Source organism: Sturnira hondurensis, unplaced genomic scaffold, assembly GCF_014824575.4.
Source record: "Sturnira hondurensis isolate 20B ecotype Veracruz unplaced genomic scaffold, ASM1482457v3 Scaffold0022910, whole genome shotgun sequence".
Classification (NCBI taxonomy): Eukaryota; Metazoa; Chordata; class Mammalia; order Chiroptera; family Phyllostomidae; genus Sturnira; species Sturnira hondurensis.
The window spans coordinates 13,128,089-13,145,270 of NW_028095541.1; the positions used below are offsets into that span (position 1 = coordinate 13,128,089).

Sequence of the window (17,182 nt, forward strand, 5' to 3'; positions counted from 1 at the left end):
TTAGAAGGGAAGGTTAATGCATGCATATTTTTGGTACATTAAAGACTCCAACGTGCTAATTCAAGCACTGTTTACTTTTTGTATATAACAGGATTGCTGTTTTCAAGGGAAAGAGAGAAGATATATTCTCAGTGCCAAAAACTACTTACTCATAAAGTCTGAAATACCATTATTATTATTATTAATTTTTACGTCTAGCATCTGTGAATAGCTTCTTATACAGGAAAACCATTCTGGGTCAGCTGAAGGCCAAAAATAATGAGCTGGCCTCCTGCCTTTGTGTATCGAGTCAAGTAGCTGCCAATTAATAAAAGTGATTTTGTTTTGTTCCTGAAATAATTTTCAGGAAATGAAAACAAACAGTTGTTGGTGCTTTTCATAAATTTCCAATGGAAAAAAATATATTTCTCACAAGTTTAAAGACTGCCTGCACCATAAGTAACCAAACAATTATGAGAAACTGCCTGGTGTACTTCTGTGGTTGAGCAAAAGAGCCAAGTCGGAAGGAAAAGACATTCCCGGCATTTTCTGAAGCAAGATAAATACAGAGAAGAAACACAGATGAAAGATGGAACTGCACTCTCTAGCCCCTGCCAGATTCCTCGACTTTTTGGCACACTGATTGAATTTGGCAAATGTAGCAGTAGCAATCTTTTCCATGAAAAAGAGCAGCATATACTTTATTTTACCATACTGTTTGTGCATTTTTGACCCTGAAAACTGTCTTTTTTCTTTTGAAAATGATTTTTTCTGCAGAGTTGGCTGCCATTTTACTTATTTGAAACAGATCATTTATCACCAAAAAGGCTGTAGGGCATAGCTACTGCAGAACAGCGCCAATAGACCTACAGCTTGGCAAAAAAAGTGCCTTTTTTTCTGAGACCAAAAGATGCTTTAACATGGGCCAATGGCATCTTATGCCAATTGAACACTTTGATATCCAAACTTATTTAAAGGTAAGGAATCGTAGATTGCACAGTTTAGGCAAGATAAACTCCCCAGGCGTGTCATTTTCTTCATGTGCTATCAGAAGAGCTGTGATGTAGCCTGATGTGCCTAGTGTTGGTAACATGATTAAGAAAAGCTCCAGACCCAAATCTAACCTTCACAGACTCCATTACTGCTCAACCCTAAAATGTTTTCTTATCTGGCAATGATTCTATAGAAAACTTATTAGAATAGGTAAGTAACAATTTCAAAAATTATGACACTCGGCAGCAAACATCCAGGTCGTGCTGTCTGGTTTCACCCAACTCCAGAAGGTAGGCTTATTATACCTGGTAAGTCACTTCACAACTCAGATGACAATGACTTTTTGTCACCACCTTTCATCAGTTTCCTCTGAGCTAAACAAAAATAAAAGATTAGGGTGTTCACTTGATGCTATGACCTTTTTGAATGCAACATGACAGACGGGGTTTTGATTTTAAACAGCCTTCACAGAGTTGACAGTGACTTGGATATATCATCATTGTGCTGATGCTACTGGCCATGTAGTTGAACACTTAATCATTGGGTAGCAGCCTATTCAATGCAAAGGAAAAGAATTAATTTGGTATGAGTGCCAAATATATCCTGTGGTTTCAATTTGAAGTTTGGAGCCAGCAGTGACAGATACAAAAGTGAGAATCTGTAATTTTTCGAGTTTAAAATCCCTAAACCAACATATGAATATGTCACAGGTTTATATGTGCATAAAATGAAGACGGCTTTGCACAGATTTAAAATGGTGAAGGGGTGTCTTTTCTTAAACTTAGTTAGACATTATAATAATACACCACATTTACTCACAAAGCATTTGACCAAAAAGGAGCCAAGGGTCCCTGTTTAAATTTCAGAACACTAAATCCACATCAGTACTTGGCAATAACTAGGTCTGGAATATTTCCAATAAAACCATAAATAATTACCTCTCACATTTTATAATTTACATCCATTTAACTCACAAAGCTTGAGGTATGAACGAGTTCTTTAGTTGTATGGAGGATACAAGATGGCTGCCGAGTAGGTAAAAGTTACACTCACTTCCTTCCAGGACCAAACTGGAATTGCAGCTAAAATATACAGCAATCAACCTGAATAACCAACTGAAGATTAGATAAAAGGAAGTCTTATAACCAAGGATTTACAGAAGTCACATTAATGCTATAGGAAAGGTGGAGGCAGGGGGAGGCAGTAAAAGGTCTAGCTGCATACCCACATGTGGCACCTGAGAATCTAGAGGGACATCTCAGCTACCAAGGTTCCTCCTGAGGAGGTTGGGGTCTCAACTCCAAACCTGTCCCAAGCCCAGAGCACTAGACCCAAGAAAAGGAACCCACATCTCTCTGTGAAAACCAGCAGAGATTCTGTCTACCAGAGAGAGATGGGTGTCTGCAAAAAAATCAGGCACCCTCTTAAAATACCAACACATAAAAATCACATTGATGGCCACTCACACGGGCTCCAGTGGAGAGAAAGCACCCAGGAGTGGAACAAGGTTGTGTGAGGAGAGACTGGGTTACATGACTCTGGGGAGAGAGCTAAAGGACAGCCACCAGAGTTCCTGTGCTAAGTCCCTTTCCCAAACTGTAGACACTATCTTTTTGGAGTCAAGCACTCCCCTCCATATGGCATCAGCCTGGGGGAAAACAATAGCTTCACCCTCCAGACTCCCTGTCACCTAGGCCCTGAAGAGCTCACACTCTGTGAAGGAATCAGTTACCTGGGTCTGGGGTGTAGAGCTGTAGGCCAAATCAGGGAGTGACTGAGTTGTGGGGCTCAGGGGTGGGGAATAATTCCTTTCACTTGCCCATGAGTCCAACCAGTGACACCCTCTCATGGAAGATCCAATAATACCAACTCTCGACTCCCCAGAATCCTGCCCTACCTAGCTTAAACTTTCCAGAAGGTCCAGGAAGAATCCAGGACATACTGAGTTATACTCATGAAAGACAGAGCCACTTTTCCCTAGCATGCCCAAGTTGTGCAGAGCACTCCCTACACATGGCCAAATCTTGGCTTTTGGGGGCCTGGGAATCTCTGATGGTCTCCCACTGATGACTCCAACAACCCGCCCCACCACAAAAGTCTGTGGGAACCCAGCAAGTGGCATCAAGTCTTGGTGCACTCTGGAACTATTGCTGAGTGGCCTCAGATCCAGCATTGGTACCAATTTTGAGTATGTGTCGATTTGGTAAACACTACTCACCCTTCCTAGTGACTCACTGAGAATCTACCTCATGTGATTCTAGTATTGCCAGAAGTTCTTTCAGTGACTGAGTCTAACAGGCAGCCAGCAGGTGGAGGCAGGTGAGCCAATCTCCAGAAGCTTTGGGTCTTTTGCTGACCTACCCTGAGACTTGGTGCTAATGGAAGCCAGCCTTGTTACACAGCTTGGTCTATTCCACAGCTAGGACCAGAAGAGGCAGTCACAAACTGTAGATCACTCTGTAGCTCTAAATACATTGCTCAGTGTCGGTCACAGGCATAGTCTGACATTGACCTGCACTAGAGTACCACCCAAGAGGCCTCAGAACCAACACACACAGTAGTCAGCTTCAGAAAACATCAGAACAGGATCCATTAAGCTTCACATGGTACATTCAAAGGAAGCTCTCCACAGGCACCAGAATCTGCTGAGGCAAATTCCACCTCATTAGGCTAGCACCCACCCCAAAACAGCTCTCATACTGTGCTCAAGGTTGATCCTCACAGTCAGTAGCCTGAGAGTCAACCACAATGATCACATGCACAGACAGGCCAACAGCGATTAAGACTTAAATCCAATGTGAGGGTTCACATAACCCACACAAGAAACATTCCTCAATTACCCAGTCAGGTGACTAAGGAGACTGTGCCACTGGGTCCAACAGGACACCTACTACATAAGTCCACCACATCAAGACTGGGAGACATAGCAGATCAGCCTCACACACAGAAACAAACACAGAGAGGCAGACAAAATGGGAGACAAAAAACATGCCCAAATTAAAGACTCAGAGAAATCTGAAGATAAAGAACTAAATGTAATGAAGCCTAGCAATCGACCAGATATAGATTTCAAAACAATGGTGACAACAATACTTAATGAAGTTAGTGAGAACTTCAACAGCATGGCAAGGGATATAGAGATCGCAGAAAAGAACCAGTCAGAAATAAAGAATACAATGTCTGAAATGAAAAGTATACTAGAAGGAATAAACAGTAAATTAGATGAAGCACAGGGTTGAATCAGTGATTTGGAAGACAAGGTAGCAACAAACAGCCAATCAGAGCAGCAAAAAGAAAGAAGAATTTTTTTAAAATGAGGATAGTTTAAGGGGCCTTTGGGACAACACAGATCATAACAATATTTGCATGATAGAGTTTCCAAAAGAAACTGAGGGCATATTTGAGTAAAAATAACTGAAAATTTCCCTTTTCTGGTGAAGGAAAAAGACACACAAGTCTGTGGAACACGGAGAGTCCCAAACAAGATGAACCCAAAGAGGCCCACAACAAGATAAATTATCATTTAAATGATAAAGAGAGAATCTGAAAAGTAGCAAGAGGAGGACAGTTAATTAATTACAAAGGAGCTCTCATAAGACTGTCAGCTGATGTCTGAACAGAAACAGTTCCAGCCAGGATAGACAAAATATTCAAAGTGATGAAAAAAAAGGACCTAAATCCAAGACTGCTCTACCCAGCAAGGCTACTATTTAAAGTTGAGGAATAAATAAAGAGCTTTCCAGATAAGAAAAATTCAAAAGAGTTCAGTGACACCAAACTAGTATTACAAGAAGTAGTAAAGGGTCTTCTTCAAGGACAAGAAAGAAAGTAAGCAACAAAAATATAAAGAATAAAATGGCAATAAATACCACCCATATCAATTAAATGTAAGTAACTTAAAAGTTCCAATCAAAATACATAGGATTGCTAAATGGATGAGAAAAGAAGAATCATATATATATGCTGCCTAGAAGAGACCCACCTCACAACAAAACACACACAGGTAAAAGTAAAGAGATGGAAAAAATATTTCGTGTTAATGGAAATGAATAAAAAACTGAGTTGTTAAGAGTTACATCACACAAAATAGGATTTAATACAAAGGTTATTATAAAAGACAAAGAAGACACTACAAAATGATAAAGTGATCAATCACACCTAAATATGTAAAGAAAACTGATAAAAATAAAGGCTGAGATCAACAGTAATATGGTCATAGTTGAGGATTTTAACACCTCATTGACTTGTTATCAATGGATAGATCTTTCAGAAATGAGGAAAAAGCAGTCTTAAATGACAGACTAGATCTGGTGAATTTAAATAATATCTTCAGAATTTTATTCCAAAGCAGCAGAAAACACATTCTTTTCAAGTGCACATGGAATATTTTCTAGGACAAATCACATGGTTGGACACAAAACAAGTCTCAATAAATTTAAGAAGATCAAAATTTTATCAAGCATCTTCTCTGACCACAATATGAAACTAGAACTCAATTACAAGAAAAACAATGAAAACAGGCAAACTCATGGAGGCTAATTAACATGTTACTAAACAATAAATGGATTAAAAATGAAATTAAGGAAAAAATCAAAAGATATCTTGATACCAATGGAAATGATAACACAACAACCAAAAATATCTATGGGACACAGCAAAAGCAGTCCTAAGAAGGAAATTCATAGCATTACAGGCCTAGATGATGAAACAAGAAAAATCTCAAATAAACAATCTAACCATACACTTAAAAAACATGAGAAAGGATTTCTAGCCAAGATGGAGGCATAAGTAGATGCACTTTGCCTCCTTGCACAACCAAAAGAAGGATAACAACAAATTTAAAAATGAAAAACAACCAGAACTGCCAGAAAATCAAACTACGTGGAAGTCTTAACAAGCAAGGAGTTAAACAAGAAACATTGATACAGACCAGTAGGAGGAACAGAGATGGGCAGCCAGGGTGGAGAGGAAATGTGTGGCAAGGCAGCAGCTGGTAGACCGGGTGAGGCAGCATCTGGTGGAGTAGGCATGTGCAGATAAACTGGGAGGAACAACTGGGGAGCAAGACAGAACGCACAACCCAGGGTTCCAGCATGGGGAAATAAAAGCCTCAAAACCTCTGATTGAAAAAACCTGTGTGTGTTGCGGCAATGGGAGAAACTCACAATCAACAGGAGAGTTTGTTGGAGAGTCCCACAGTGTTCTAGAATGTACACAAACCCACCCTTCCCTGGGAAACAGCACCACAATGGCCCAATTTGCTTGTGGGTATTGGGGAAAGTGATTGAAAGCCGGCCAAGAACAGAGTAAGCAGCATTGTTCCCTCTCAGACCCCTCCCCCATGGACAGCACCATGATACAGTAAAGAGGGTTGCCCCAACCTGGCAAACACCTAAGGCTCTGCCCCTTGTAATATAACAGCTGCACGAGACAAAGAAAATATGGCCCAAATGCCAAGAACAGATCAAAGCTCCAAAAATAGAACTAGGAGATGAAGAGATAGCCAACCTATCAGATGCACAGTTCAAAATACTGGTAATCAGGATGCTCAGACCCTGGTTGAATATGGTCACAAAATAGAGGAAAAAGTGAAGGCTATGAAAAGTGAAATAAAAAAAAAATGTACAGGGAACCAATAGCGAAGGGAAGGAAACCAGGTCTTAAATCAATGGTTTGGAACAGAAGGAAAAAATAAACATTCAACCAGAACAGAATAAAGCAGCAAGAATTCAAAAAAAAAAAATGAGGAGAGGCTTAGGAACCTCCAGAACAACTTTAAGCATTCCAACATTCAAATCATAGGGTTGCCAGAAGGTGAAGAGGAAGAGTAATAAATTGAAAACTTACTTGAAATAATAATGAAGGAGAACCCAACCTGGCAAAGGAAATAGACTTCCAGGAAGTCCAGGAAACTCAGACAGTCCTAAAGGAGTTGAACCCAAGAGGCACACACCAAGACACATCATCATTATATTACTCAAGATGAAAGATAAGAGAAGAATCTTAAAAGCAGCAAGAAAAAGGGAAATGGTTACCTACAAACGAGTTCTCATAAGACTATCAGCTGATTTCTCAAAAGAAACCTTACAGGAAAGAAGGGGCTTCAAAGAAGTATTCCAAGTCATGAAAGGCAAATACCTACATCCAAGATTCTAGTAAAGCTACCCTTTAGAATGGAAAGGCAGATAAAGTGCTTCTGAGATAAGGTTCAGTTAAAAGAGGTCATCATCACCAAGCCCTTATATGAAATATTAAAGGGACTTATCTAAGAAAAAGAAGATAAAAATATGAACAGTAAAATACAACAAATTCATAAGTATCCACAACTGAACCTATAAAACAAAACAAAACAAAAATAAACTAAGCATACTAGAACAGGAAAAGAATCACCAAAATGGAGATCACAAGGAGGGTTTTCAGTGGGAAGGCAGAGGGGGGAGAATGTGGGAAAAGTTACAAGGAATAAGAAGCATATTTGGTATAAAATAAACAGTGGGAAGTTAAGAATATTATAGAAAGTAGAGAAGCCAAAGAATTTATATGTATGACCCATGGACATGAACTAAGTGGGGGGCGGGGCATGCGGGTGAGGCAGGGGGTGCAGTGCACAGGGGAATAAAGGAAGGAAATGGGACAATTATAATAGTAGAATCAAGAAAATATATTTAAAAAACACACAGATATTTACATTAGCTATTTATTAGTGTAAGAAAGCACTGACAGCTCTTACAACTCAGCCTACTATTTTAATATTTACTATTCATTTAATGGGTGACTACAACTGTTTGGTGAAAATAGAGGAACAGAGTAAGTACATGGCACATGAATTCTCCACACAGGTAGGACCTGCCCTTCTATTCATCACTCAGCATCCAGGAGAGAGTAGGACCAAGAGTCTCATAACCCTCACAGATACTATAAGAAGGGCTTGGTCAAAAACAAGTAAATGGATGAAATAATTACCAAGTGTAGTGAATACTATGAAGGAAACAAAAAGTGTTGAATGAAGAGTAACTGAGGAATAAGAAGTTACTTATTTAACCCAATAAGTCTGAGAAAGCATCTTGGAACAGGTGCATCTAAACTAAGCAAGAAGAGAGAAGGCTTTGCAAACAGAAGATGTATGCTGAGGCCATCAGGAAAGGTAATGATATATAGAGGTTAATATTAGTTAATTTAGTAAATATTAGTGATATTTTATGCTATGTGCATACTAAAAAACCTGAATACATGAGCTTTGGATTTAATGTTAACCTTTTCCACTTACCTATAACAAGCTTCTTAACCTACCTTTGGAAAATGTAGCTACCCTTATTAATACTGTCTATCTAAAGATAAAAATAAAAACAATTTTCTTAAATCATTTGGCTTAACCTCTTACTAGTAATGTTTAATGGGCATAAGTTAAGACTATGAAAAAGCTTCAATGGCAGTAAGAGAGTCTGGAAAAATCATGGAAATGGAGAGAAATAGAGAATTTGGGACATATTTTCCCAAGAGGATGGGAAGGCTAGTACAGCAAGGACAGGGGCTATTCTGCCATAAAATAGGCATGTTCTCCGCCAAGTCCCATTCTCTTTCTGCCTTCCCAAATGGCTGCTTGGCCTCCTGATGTAGTATTTTAACAGGCTGAGTCTTTTTACACACAGCCTTAAACACCCATGCCCACAGCCATGCCCCACCTGTGCCTCGGGGACCTTCTGGTTTACCTGGCAATGGGAGTTAAGAGAATAGACCCCAGAATCCTATTTCTTGGGTCCTTTCCATATAACTTGGGTGATTTAGGACAAGTTACTTGAACTTCATGAAATTCAATTTCTTTATCTGTAAAATGGAGATAATAATACCGATCTCACTGGATAATGGAAAATATTAAAAGAAAAACTGTGTGTAAATGTGCTTTTAGAACAGTATCTTGCACATAGGAGGTCGAATAAATGAAAAAGATTTTATGTTCATTATTATCTAGTTCTTTTGCTACACTTATACACAACTTTCTTTTTCATCTTTACTCCTCTTTAGCTTTCAAGATGGGGAAGGAAGTGTATTTTTGCTGGGAGTGGGGTGGTGGTAACTTAGCAGAAGCAAGGTGAATTCATTGTACTGAAGCAGAGCCAGCATGCACAGTGACAAATGTCTATTTAAAATACTATCTTCAAAGCTGTAAGTTTTGAAAATAGGAATATAAGATCTGAGACTCCTGGCAATGCAATTAATTTTATTGCCTTTGAAAGGATATCAAAGAATATGCTGTATGTCTTCTAGAACAGTGTTTCCTATACCTTTTTCCTATTAGCAGAAAAAGAGGTAATGTTTGTAAAGGGGACAGAGCTGCCTGTGGCCTGAGGCAAGTGTTCTGGAGTCTTTCCTTGCTCTTAGCCTCCCCAAGGGCTAAGCACCTGCTAATAGTCAAAGTATGGCCCCAGACCAAAGGCAGCAGCAGCACCTTGGTGCTTTTGGGAAATGCAGAATCTCAGGCCTGACACCAGAACTAGGGGCTCGGATTCTGAATCTTACCATGATTCCCATGTGAGTCACTCCTATGGGAAGTGTGGGGAGTGCTGCGTAAGCAGTGCATTTAACAAACACTTAGAGAAAGGAATCAGACATTACTGAGATAGTCCTTCCATGACTGCCTTTATTAGCTAGTCAAATTGGATGTAGTTTTAATATTTTATACAAAATTGACTTAGTAAATATATGTTAAATGCATGAATGCAATTTATACATTTAACATATATTTAGTAAATGTATAGTAAATATATGTTAAATTTATAAATGCAATTTAATTTTATACCCTTATAAACTGTCTATACAAATTGCTAAAATTCCTGATTTGGGATCGGAACATGTGAACACTAAAATTCTAAGTCCTTATGTATTTCCTGTTATTATTCCAAACCACCATTTAAACATGAAAATCCTTAAGTTTTCTACTCTCAGTATCAACTAACCCAATTGAAAAGTGGTCAAAAAACTTTGGACACTTTACTTAAGGTGTTACACAGTGGACATATAAGCACATGAAAAGATGTTATACATCATTAGTCATTAGGAAAACTGACATTGAAATCATGAAATTTCATTACACACTTATTAGAATGTCTAAAACAACAAAGAATGAACACATCAAGTGCTGGTGAGGATGCTTCCATGCACAGCTGGCGGGAATGTATTAAAATAGCACAGGTGCTTTGGAAAACAGTTTGTCAGTTTCTTAGAAAGTGAAACATATACCTACCGATGGCCCAGCCACTCACTCCTAGGTGTTTATCCAGGAGGAGTGAAAGCATATGTTCACATCAGGACTTGTATACGAAGGCTCGTAACAGCTCTATTTGTAAAAACCTCAAATTGGAAATAACTCAAATGTCCATCATCACTGAAAGGATAAACACACTGGGACGGAATGCTGCTCGGCAATGAAAGGGTGGACCACTGACATGTGTAAAATTGTGGATGAACATGAAAATAATTAAGCTGAGTGAAAGAAGCCAAACAAAAAAGAGGTACGCACTATATGATCCCATTTGAGTTCGATTCTAGAAAATGCAAACTAACCTACGCTGACAGACAGCAGACCAGTGGTTGCCCCAGGACAGAGGGGGCAAGAAGAGGGTTTACTGGATGTGTGTGTGTGTGTCAAAACTTTTCACATTTTACATCATAAATATGTGCACATATATGTCAATTATACCTTAATAAAGCTATTATGTTTTTATGCTCAAAATAGAAAAGAAATAAGAAAAACATTTAGTATATATACTGATATTAAGTTCAACATGATGAACTGGAATCAAACTTATTGGAACCCTTAAGTAGTCATAAATTACTTTCTCACTTTAAAGAAAAAATGTGAATAAGAAAAAAGTCAACCAGAAACTCTATATATGGAATCATTATATAGTCACTGATACGTAATAATCCTACTAAGTCATTTAATTCCCACCAAGTGGACAGTTCCCAGCACACAAGGAAATATGTGAGATGTGAGGAAAGTACACAAAACCACAAAGGCACAGTAAGAGTTTCAGTGAATAGAAAATATAATTCAATCAAACATTAAATATGTAAACTACATATAGACACTGAAATCCTGGGTGATCTCAGTCTCTAAAATCTATTTTCTTGACCCAAAAGCTCTAATAATATTTTTTTTCCTGTCCCAGGCTACAAAAAACTACGGAGCCATCTTCCTGGTTCTCTGCAACCCCTCTCCACAGGCTGAGTCTGAGAGGCAGCCAGGACCACCTTTCAGTTCCGCCCAATGGATGTGCTCTCCCTCATTCTCCCACTGCTGGATCCTCTTCTGGTTACACTTTCTGCAACTTCTTAAATTCCCTGCTCTCCGCAATGTGATAGGCCATAATGTAGTTTTTGCTTGCCTGGTATAGACATTTGCAAAAAAAAAAAAATCCAATGTCACCACTAGGAAGGAAGCTTAATGCCTTCTATAGGTGCTCATCACCTTTCTACTTGATCTTTTTTTCTGTCTGAGGACATGGCTTGTCTTGCTCAGTTTTTCCTGCAACTTCTTTCACTTACTTTCCTATGTTACAGTTTTGTTATAATTTGTAAATAACTTTGATACATTTCCTAGATTTCTCATATTTTCAGCAGAGTTACTAACAGCTCTGCATCCACGTTCATAAGGTTTTCTGATGATACAAGACCCTGTGCTGATACTTTTCAGGAGGTCTCTGTGCAATCAGGAAGGGCATAAGGATTGAATTATTTCTGTCACATTGTACTTAGTACAGCCAGAGGTTTATTAGTTCATATAGAAAGGATTCTTACCCACCAAGGCTCGAACACAGGATTCTTTTTCAACATAAGCAAGTCAGGAAATCCTGTTGACTGCTTAGTAGTGTTTGAACACAAATCTTTTGGAAACACACTCTTCCTTTGGCTTCTGGGACACCTGGTCAACCTAGTAGCTTCCTAGGTTTACTTTAATAGCTCTTCTTCCTATTTCATATGTTCNTTCTGTCACATTGTACTTAGTACAGCCGGAGGTTTATTAGTTCATATAGAAAGGATTCTTACCCACCAAGGCTCGAACGCAGGATTCTTTTTCAACATAAGCAAGTCAGGAAATCCTGTTGACTGCTTAGTAGTGTTTGAACACAAATCTTTTGGAAACACACTCTTCCTTTGGCTTCTGGGACACCTGGTCAACCTAGTAGCTTCCTAGGTTTACTTTAATAGCTCTTCTTCCTATTTCATATGTTCTGTGAGTGAAAAACGTAGAGATTTCCCAGGCTTCTCTAAACTCTGTGCTAAAAACATCTCATCTGCCCTCATCATGGCTTAATTCCTCTTCCCTGGTCCTTCCTGAAATCTCTCCTCTCTCTTGTCTCGACTTGTGCTGTGCACTTAGAAATCCACTGGCTACTGGTGACAACCTGAAATGTGGCTGGTCCAAATTGTGATGTATTGTAAAACACACTTTTTGAATACGTACTTTGCACAGAAAAATTTAGTCTTTTTTATATTGATTATATGTTGAAATAACATTTTGGATATATTGGGTTAACTAAACTATATTACTAAAATGAATTCCACCTGTTTCTTTGATCTTTTCTTAAATTTTGGCTACTAGAAAATTTAGTATTACTCATGTAGCTTACATTACATTCCTAGTGGACAGCACTGTCTGGCTGAAAATTCAAACTGACCATTTAAACTGAACATGAGAAACTGAACTCAGTGTGTTCCAGGCCCTCAATCCTGTTCCGTCACTGTTAGTATTGAATAAACATAAGTCGGCATGGGACAGACACACTGCATGACATCATCCACGGCTGCTGAGGAAGCTGAATGACGGAGGAAGCTAACTCTGGAATAAATTATTTATGAACAGGGTGACAAGATGACTCTGGTAATTGTCAAAGAGTCTGTCAACATTGCTCCTCAGCAGCTGCAGCAGGAATGTTTGCAGACCTGAGAAATAACACTACATGCATTTGACTAGAAAGGTTCCACAGAAAGTAGGAATAAAAGCAGCCATGGTTTGCCAAAATAGTGGATGAAGTTTATACGCATTTCGTGTCAGAAATGTTAGCAGTGACACATTGTGACACATTCACTGCAGGTATTTTAACCATCCTACTGCGCCAATGATTTTATTGCATTATCTTGGCTAAGAAATCTCTATCCTCATCTAGCCCAAACCCTGGAGTCATTTTGACTCAACCCTTTTCTTTATTCTCCAGATCCAAGCAACTATCAAACCCCAGTTTTTCTACGTAAACCCATAATGACGCTTTTTTTTTCCTTTTTAAAGAAAATCAGAGAATGTTTTCTCCATGGCCCCAAGAGGGAGAGCCCAGGTAAGACTCGCCTCTACAAAGTAACTTTTTTTAAAAAGTCCTATCTTTACAGTTACCCTCCAGTAGAAATAGCAGGTGGTTAGGAATGCAAACAGACAAGACAGAGAGGGCCTCAATGCACCAGAAAACGACCTGGGAAAAGGCCTAGACCACAACCGACTCTTCCTTTGCTTTTCTCCTTCCTGTCCCCTCACCTGAACTGTTCTGATTGTCCTCTTTTCCCAATACATATAAGCTGTGTGGGTGGGTGAACACAGTTCCAACACTTTTCACAGCAGAATACAATTCATAAATGATTTGGATTCTCTGTCGACTTGTGTTGGAAGAAATAATTGAGAGTTGCATGTACACCTGGCACATAATATGTCAGTGGAATGGCAAATGCAAAGCTTATGACGTTTTAAAATTTTTCTGAGTAGTCTAGATATTCTTTCCTTAAAGTTACTGGCAATTGTCTGAGCATACGTTATATGTCAGATATTTTACCAGACTAATTAAATTTTATAGCTTCATTTTTTTAACTGTACATGAGTACCTAAGGCATATGTTAGGCTGTGCAAGTCCTGTTCAAGAATTGAATGTATATACTAATTTTAAATTAGTATGAAGTATGATAGCATTTTTATCATTCATTAGCAGCTTGGAGTTAGCATTCCAATATACTTTTTTTATAATTTACTTCAAAAAATTAGTGCTTAGTTTAAAAGGTGCTTTTATGCCAGCTTTTTGCCTCAAGAAACTAATTTAACTTAACTTACAAGCTGTAATAACATACTTATAATGGAAAGGTTGATACATTTATATGTAAATTTAGTTTAATTTCAGAAAAACTAACATTATATTAAACTGTAATAGATTTGAAAGATAAATGAAAATAATTGCTTTAAAAATTATCAGTTTTCATTCTAAGAGTCTTATTCCTCCTAAGATAGTTCATATTCAGCATGTATAAGTTTGACTAGATATGATTAACTGCAGATTTTATTAACTCTTGTTTAAAAGATCAAGCCCACTGTGGTCATGCATTTCAAAATGTAAATGCATTGTCATAGGCACCAAATGGGGTAATATACAGTAAAATTGTACTATACAAGGAAATAAGATGTAGAAAAAAACCAACACTTTTAATCAATTTTTCCTACTATAGGTAGGCTGTTCCTGTACTCTTAAGTATTTTTATACTTATTGTTATCAAAATATTCCATTCAGAAGCTCTAAGGCAGTTTCTACATAATGCACGGATACATTACAGTCTGTGTGCAGAAACTCTCCTACCTTTATATCGCTTAAAGGCAAAGAAAATTTGACACACATATATACTTTTGAAAAAATGTGTCTTTGAATTGGTACTTTCCCATTATGTTCAAGGCCATCAAACTGAAGATTAGTGGTTCTTTCAGTCAGTTCCTTTGCAGTTCAGTTGGTGAATATTTGTTTCATTATTTAAGTTCTAAATAAATAATATATTAAGTAAAATTATAAATACTATTGATTGTTCCTATACTGTAAATGTTCTGTAATCAAATTCAAATCACAGAATGATTACTTATTTTGCTGAGTACATTTTTTAGTCTTTTATTTAGAAAAATTCTCTCCACCCAAGGATCTGCACAGCATAATCCATGATAACACACAGGCCACCTGCATCTCTGACCCAACCAGGAGGCAGTTTTGTGTGTTCAAATACCCCCTCCAGTAAAACTTTAACGTTACTTAAGTTCCTTCCAGCCTACATTTGCCTACAGAACCACAAAGCCGGCCAACTGTACCTTGACTGCGCCATTCTCGTGTATGGTGATGCAGTTATCGACATCTTCTGAGAGCTGGTACAAGGCTTGAGCCGTTGCTCGATGCACGTTGATGTCATTTGATTTCAGGTAGCGCACCAATGGAGCCACTGCTTTGTTTTCACCGAAGGCCACTCTATTTCTGCCCCACATACAGCAGCATGAAATGGCCTCTGCCAGATGACGCCTGAGTTTATCATTATTCTTCGTAAAGGAAATGAATGATGGTATATGTGTTACAATGATCCTGTGAGATCATATTCATGCACTAGATGCTTATTATCCACTAAGATGCCAATGAGTCAAGAGAGAAGGACTGGCTGGCTACTCAGGTGTTGTCTTGTAGGGAACTAGTATTTTGGTGGGTCACCAACGGACAAAGTTTCAATCCTGATTTCTCATTTTATGAACGGAACATTGTCAGTGAACTCCAAGGTGATCAGGGGCCTGGCATTAGTTATTTGGCTAGTATTATTATTATTTACTCAAGGTTCAATTTCCTTTTCAGTAAATACACTCACCAGACAAAATTATAGGTCTGCACATGGTTTAGTAATAAATATAATTAGCGAATACAGGGTATTCTTAAGGGAGCATTTCACTTAACTGGGGCAAATAGGTGAATTCTACTTTCTCATCCTAGGAATACCACTGCATCAGTAATACCCCTTGATCCCCAAGAGGGAGAAGACAGTGCAGCAAACAGTGATATGTTTTGAGCCTGCCATTTTCCTTTCTGTATTCTTTATGACACTATATCCTTCTTTCTGCATGTTATTAATTGTACAGGTATAATATAACTGAAAAAGGATACAGTTTTCTGTTTATTAATTGTACTGCTCTCTTAATTTAGGCAACAACTTGGCGTCCCTAACTGGACCTGGCAGATATTCTTAGGAACTGAGTAGTAGACTGGCCCTTCTACACCAAACATACTTACCATGATTGAATTTCTGGTCTATGACTTCTCTGCTAAGTGGTAGTCCAAGTTACGCTCAAATACCTCTGGTCATGGTGAAGTCATTATCTCCCAAGGCTACTTATTACATCTGACACAACTCTGGATAAGCAGTACAGTGACTGCCAAAGTCCCCTAGCTCAAGAATGCCATTGATCCAAGCTTGCCAGTGGGGAAGGAACATTTAATTTCTAAAGTTGCCATGAACAATTATCTTAAGGATAATGATAATGATGTGAAAATGATAGTTAACACTTCTACAATAACATATTTGTCACCAGTTCACTTGCCAGTAAAAACAACCTCTATTTGACAAGGTACTTGCATATTAACACTGTACAGTTTAAAACATACTTTAACATTTATTAGTCTCAGAAAAATTAAATGAATTCACCAAAATCTCATACTTCATAAGTGATTGATATTAAACTTAAACCCAGGTGTTTGACCTTAAATATATTGTTTTTGCCTCTACACCATGATATCTCATAATTTGCATTTAAAATAAAAAGACATATTACTTACTGTATTTGCAAGTTTGGACAATAAAGGAACAACTCCATGATCTGTAATAATAGCTAAATTTTCTTGATCTTTTGCTATATTGGTAATAGCAGCACATACACTTGCCAAAACTTCTTTATTATCTGATTTCAGGAGATTGACAACAAGTTCCAAACCACCAACAAAGGAGCGAACCATTTCTCCAGCATCCTAGACAACAACAAAAATAAAGATATTAATAGTAAACTAATATTTAACATTTAAAAAAATAAAGTAATGATGAATCTGTGAAGTATGTGCCATTAAAAATTCAGTTTAATTTATTTCTATATTATCCATAATTGCTATGTTTTTATGTATAAAGTATGTGTGTATATAGACATACATAAACACAATTCAGTTTCAAAGAACATTTACTGAACAACTATTATGAGTCAGTGTGCTAACTACTGGAAATGTAAAGGTTAACAAAATACAGAGGAATGTTATTATTTTCAGTAGATATGTTCTATAAATTCATCACAGAGTGAAATTAGTGAATACTGAACCATTGCTCCTAGGGGAAGTACAGCATTAGGTTCCTGGGAGCCTCTGTTTTTCTGTTTAAAAGCATCTTATTTCTCATATTG

The 17,182-nt window shown here is 37.8% G+C and overlaps 1 protein-coding gene across 2 annotated transcripts in view; it reads right to left on the reverse strand.

Moving 5' to 3' along the window:
- Positions 1 to 17,182, reverse strand: part of ODAD2 (outer dynein arm docking complex subunit 2) — a 177,998-nt gene that overhangs the window by 24,020 nt on the left and 136,796 nt on the right. Inside the window, exons 18-19 of one of the 2 annotated variants that reach the window (XM_037037217.1) lie at positions 16,575 to 16,763; positions 15,074 to 15,295 (exon numbers count right to left, since the gene is read on the reverse strand). In XM_037037217.1, coding sequence (XP_036893112.1) covers positions 15,074 to 15,295; positions 16,575 to 16,763 — 411 coding nt within the window. The remainder of the gene's footprint in view (positions 1 to 15,073; positions 15,296 to 16,574; positions 16,764 to 17,182) is intronic. The other variant, XM_037037218.1, reaches the window with a different exon arrangement.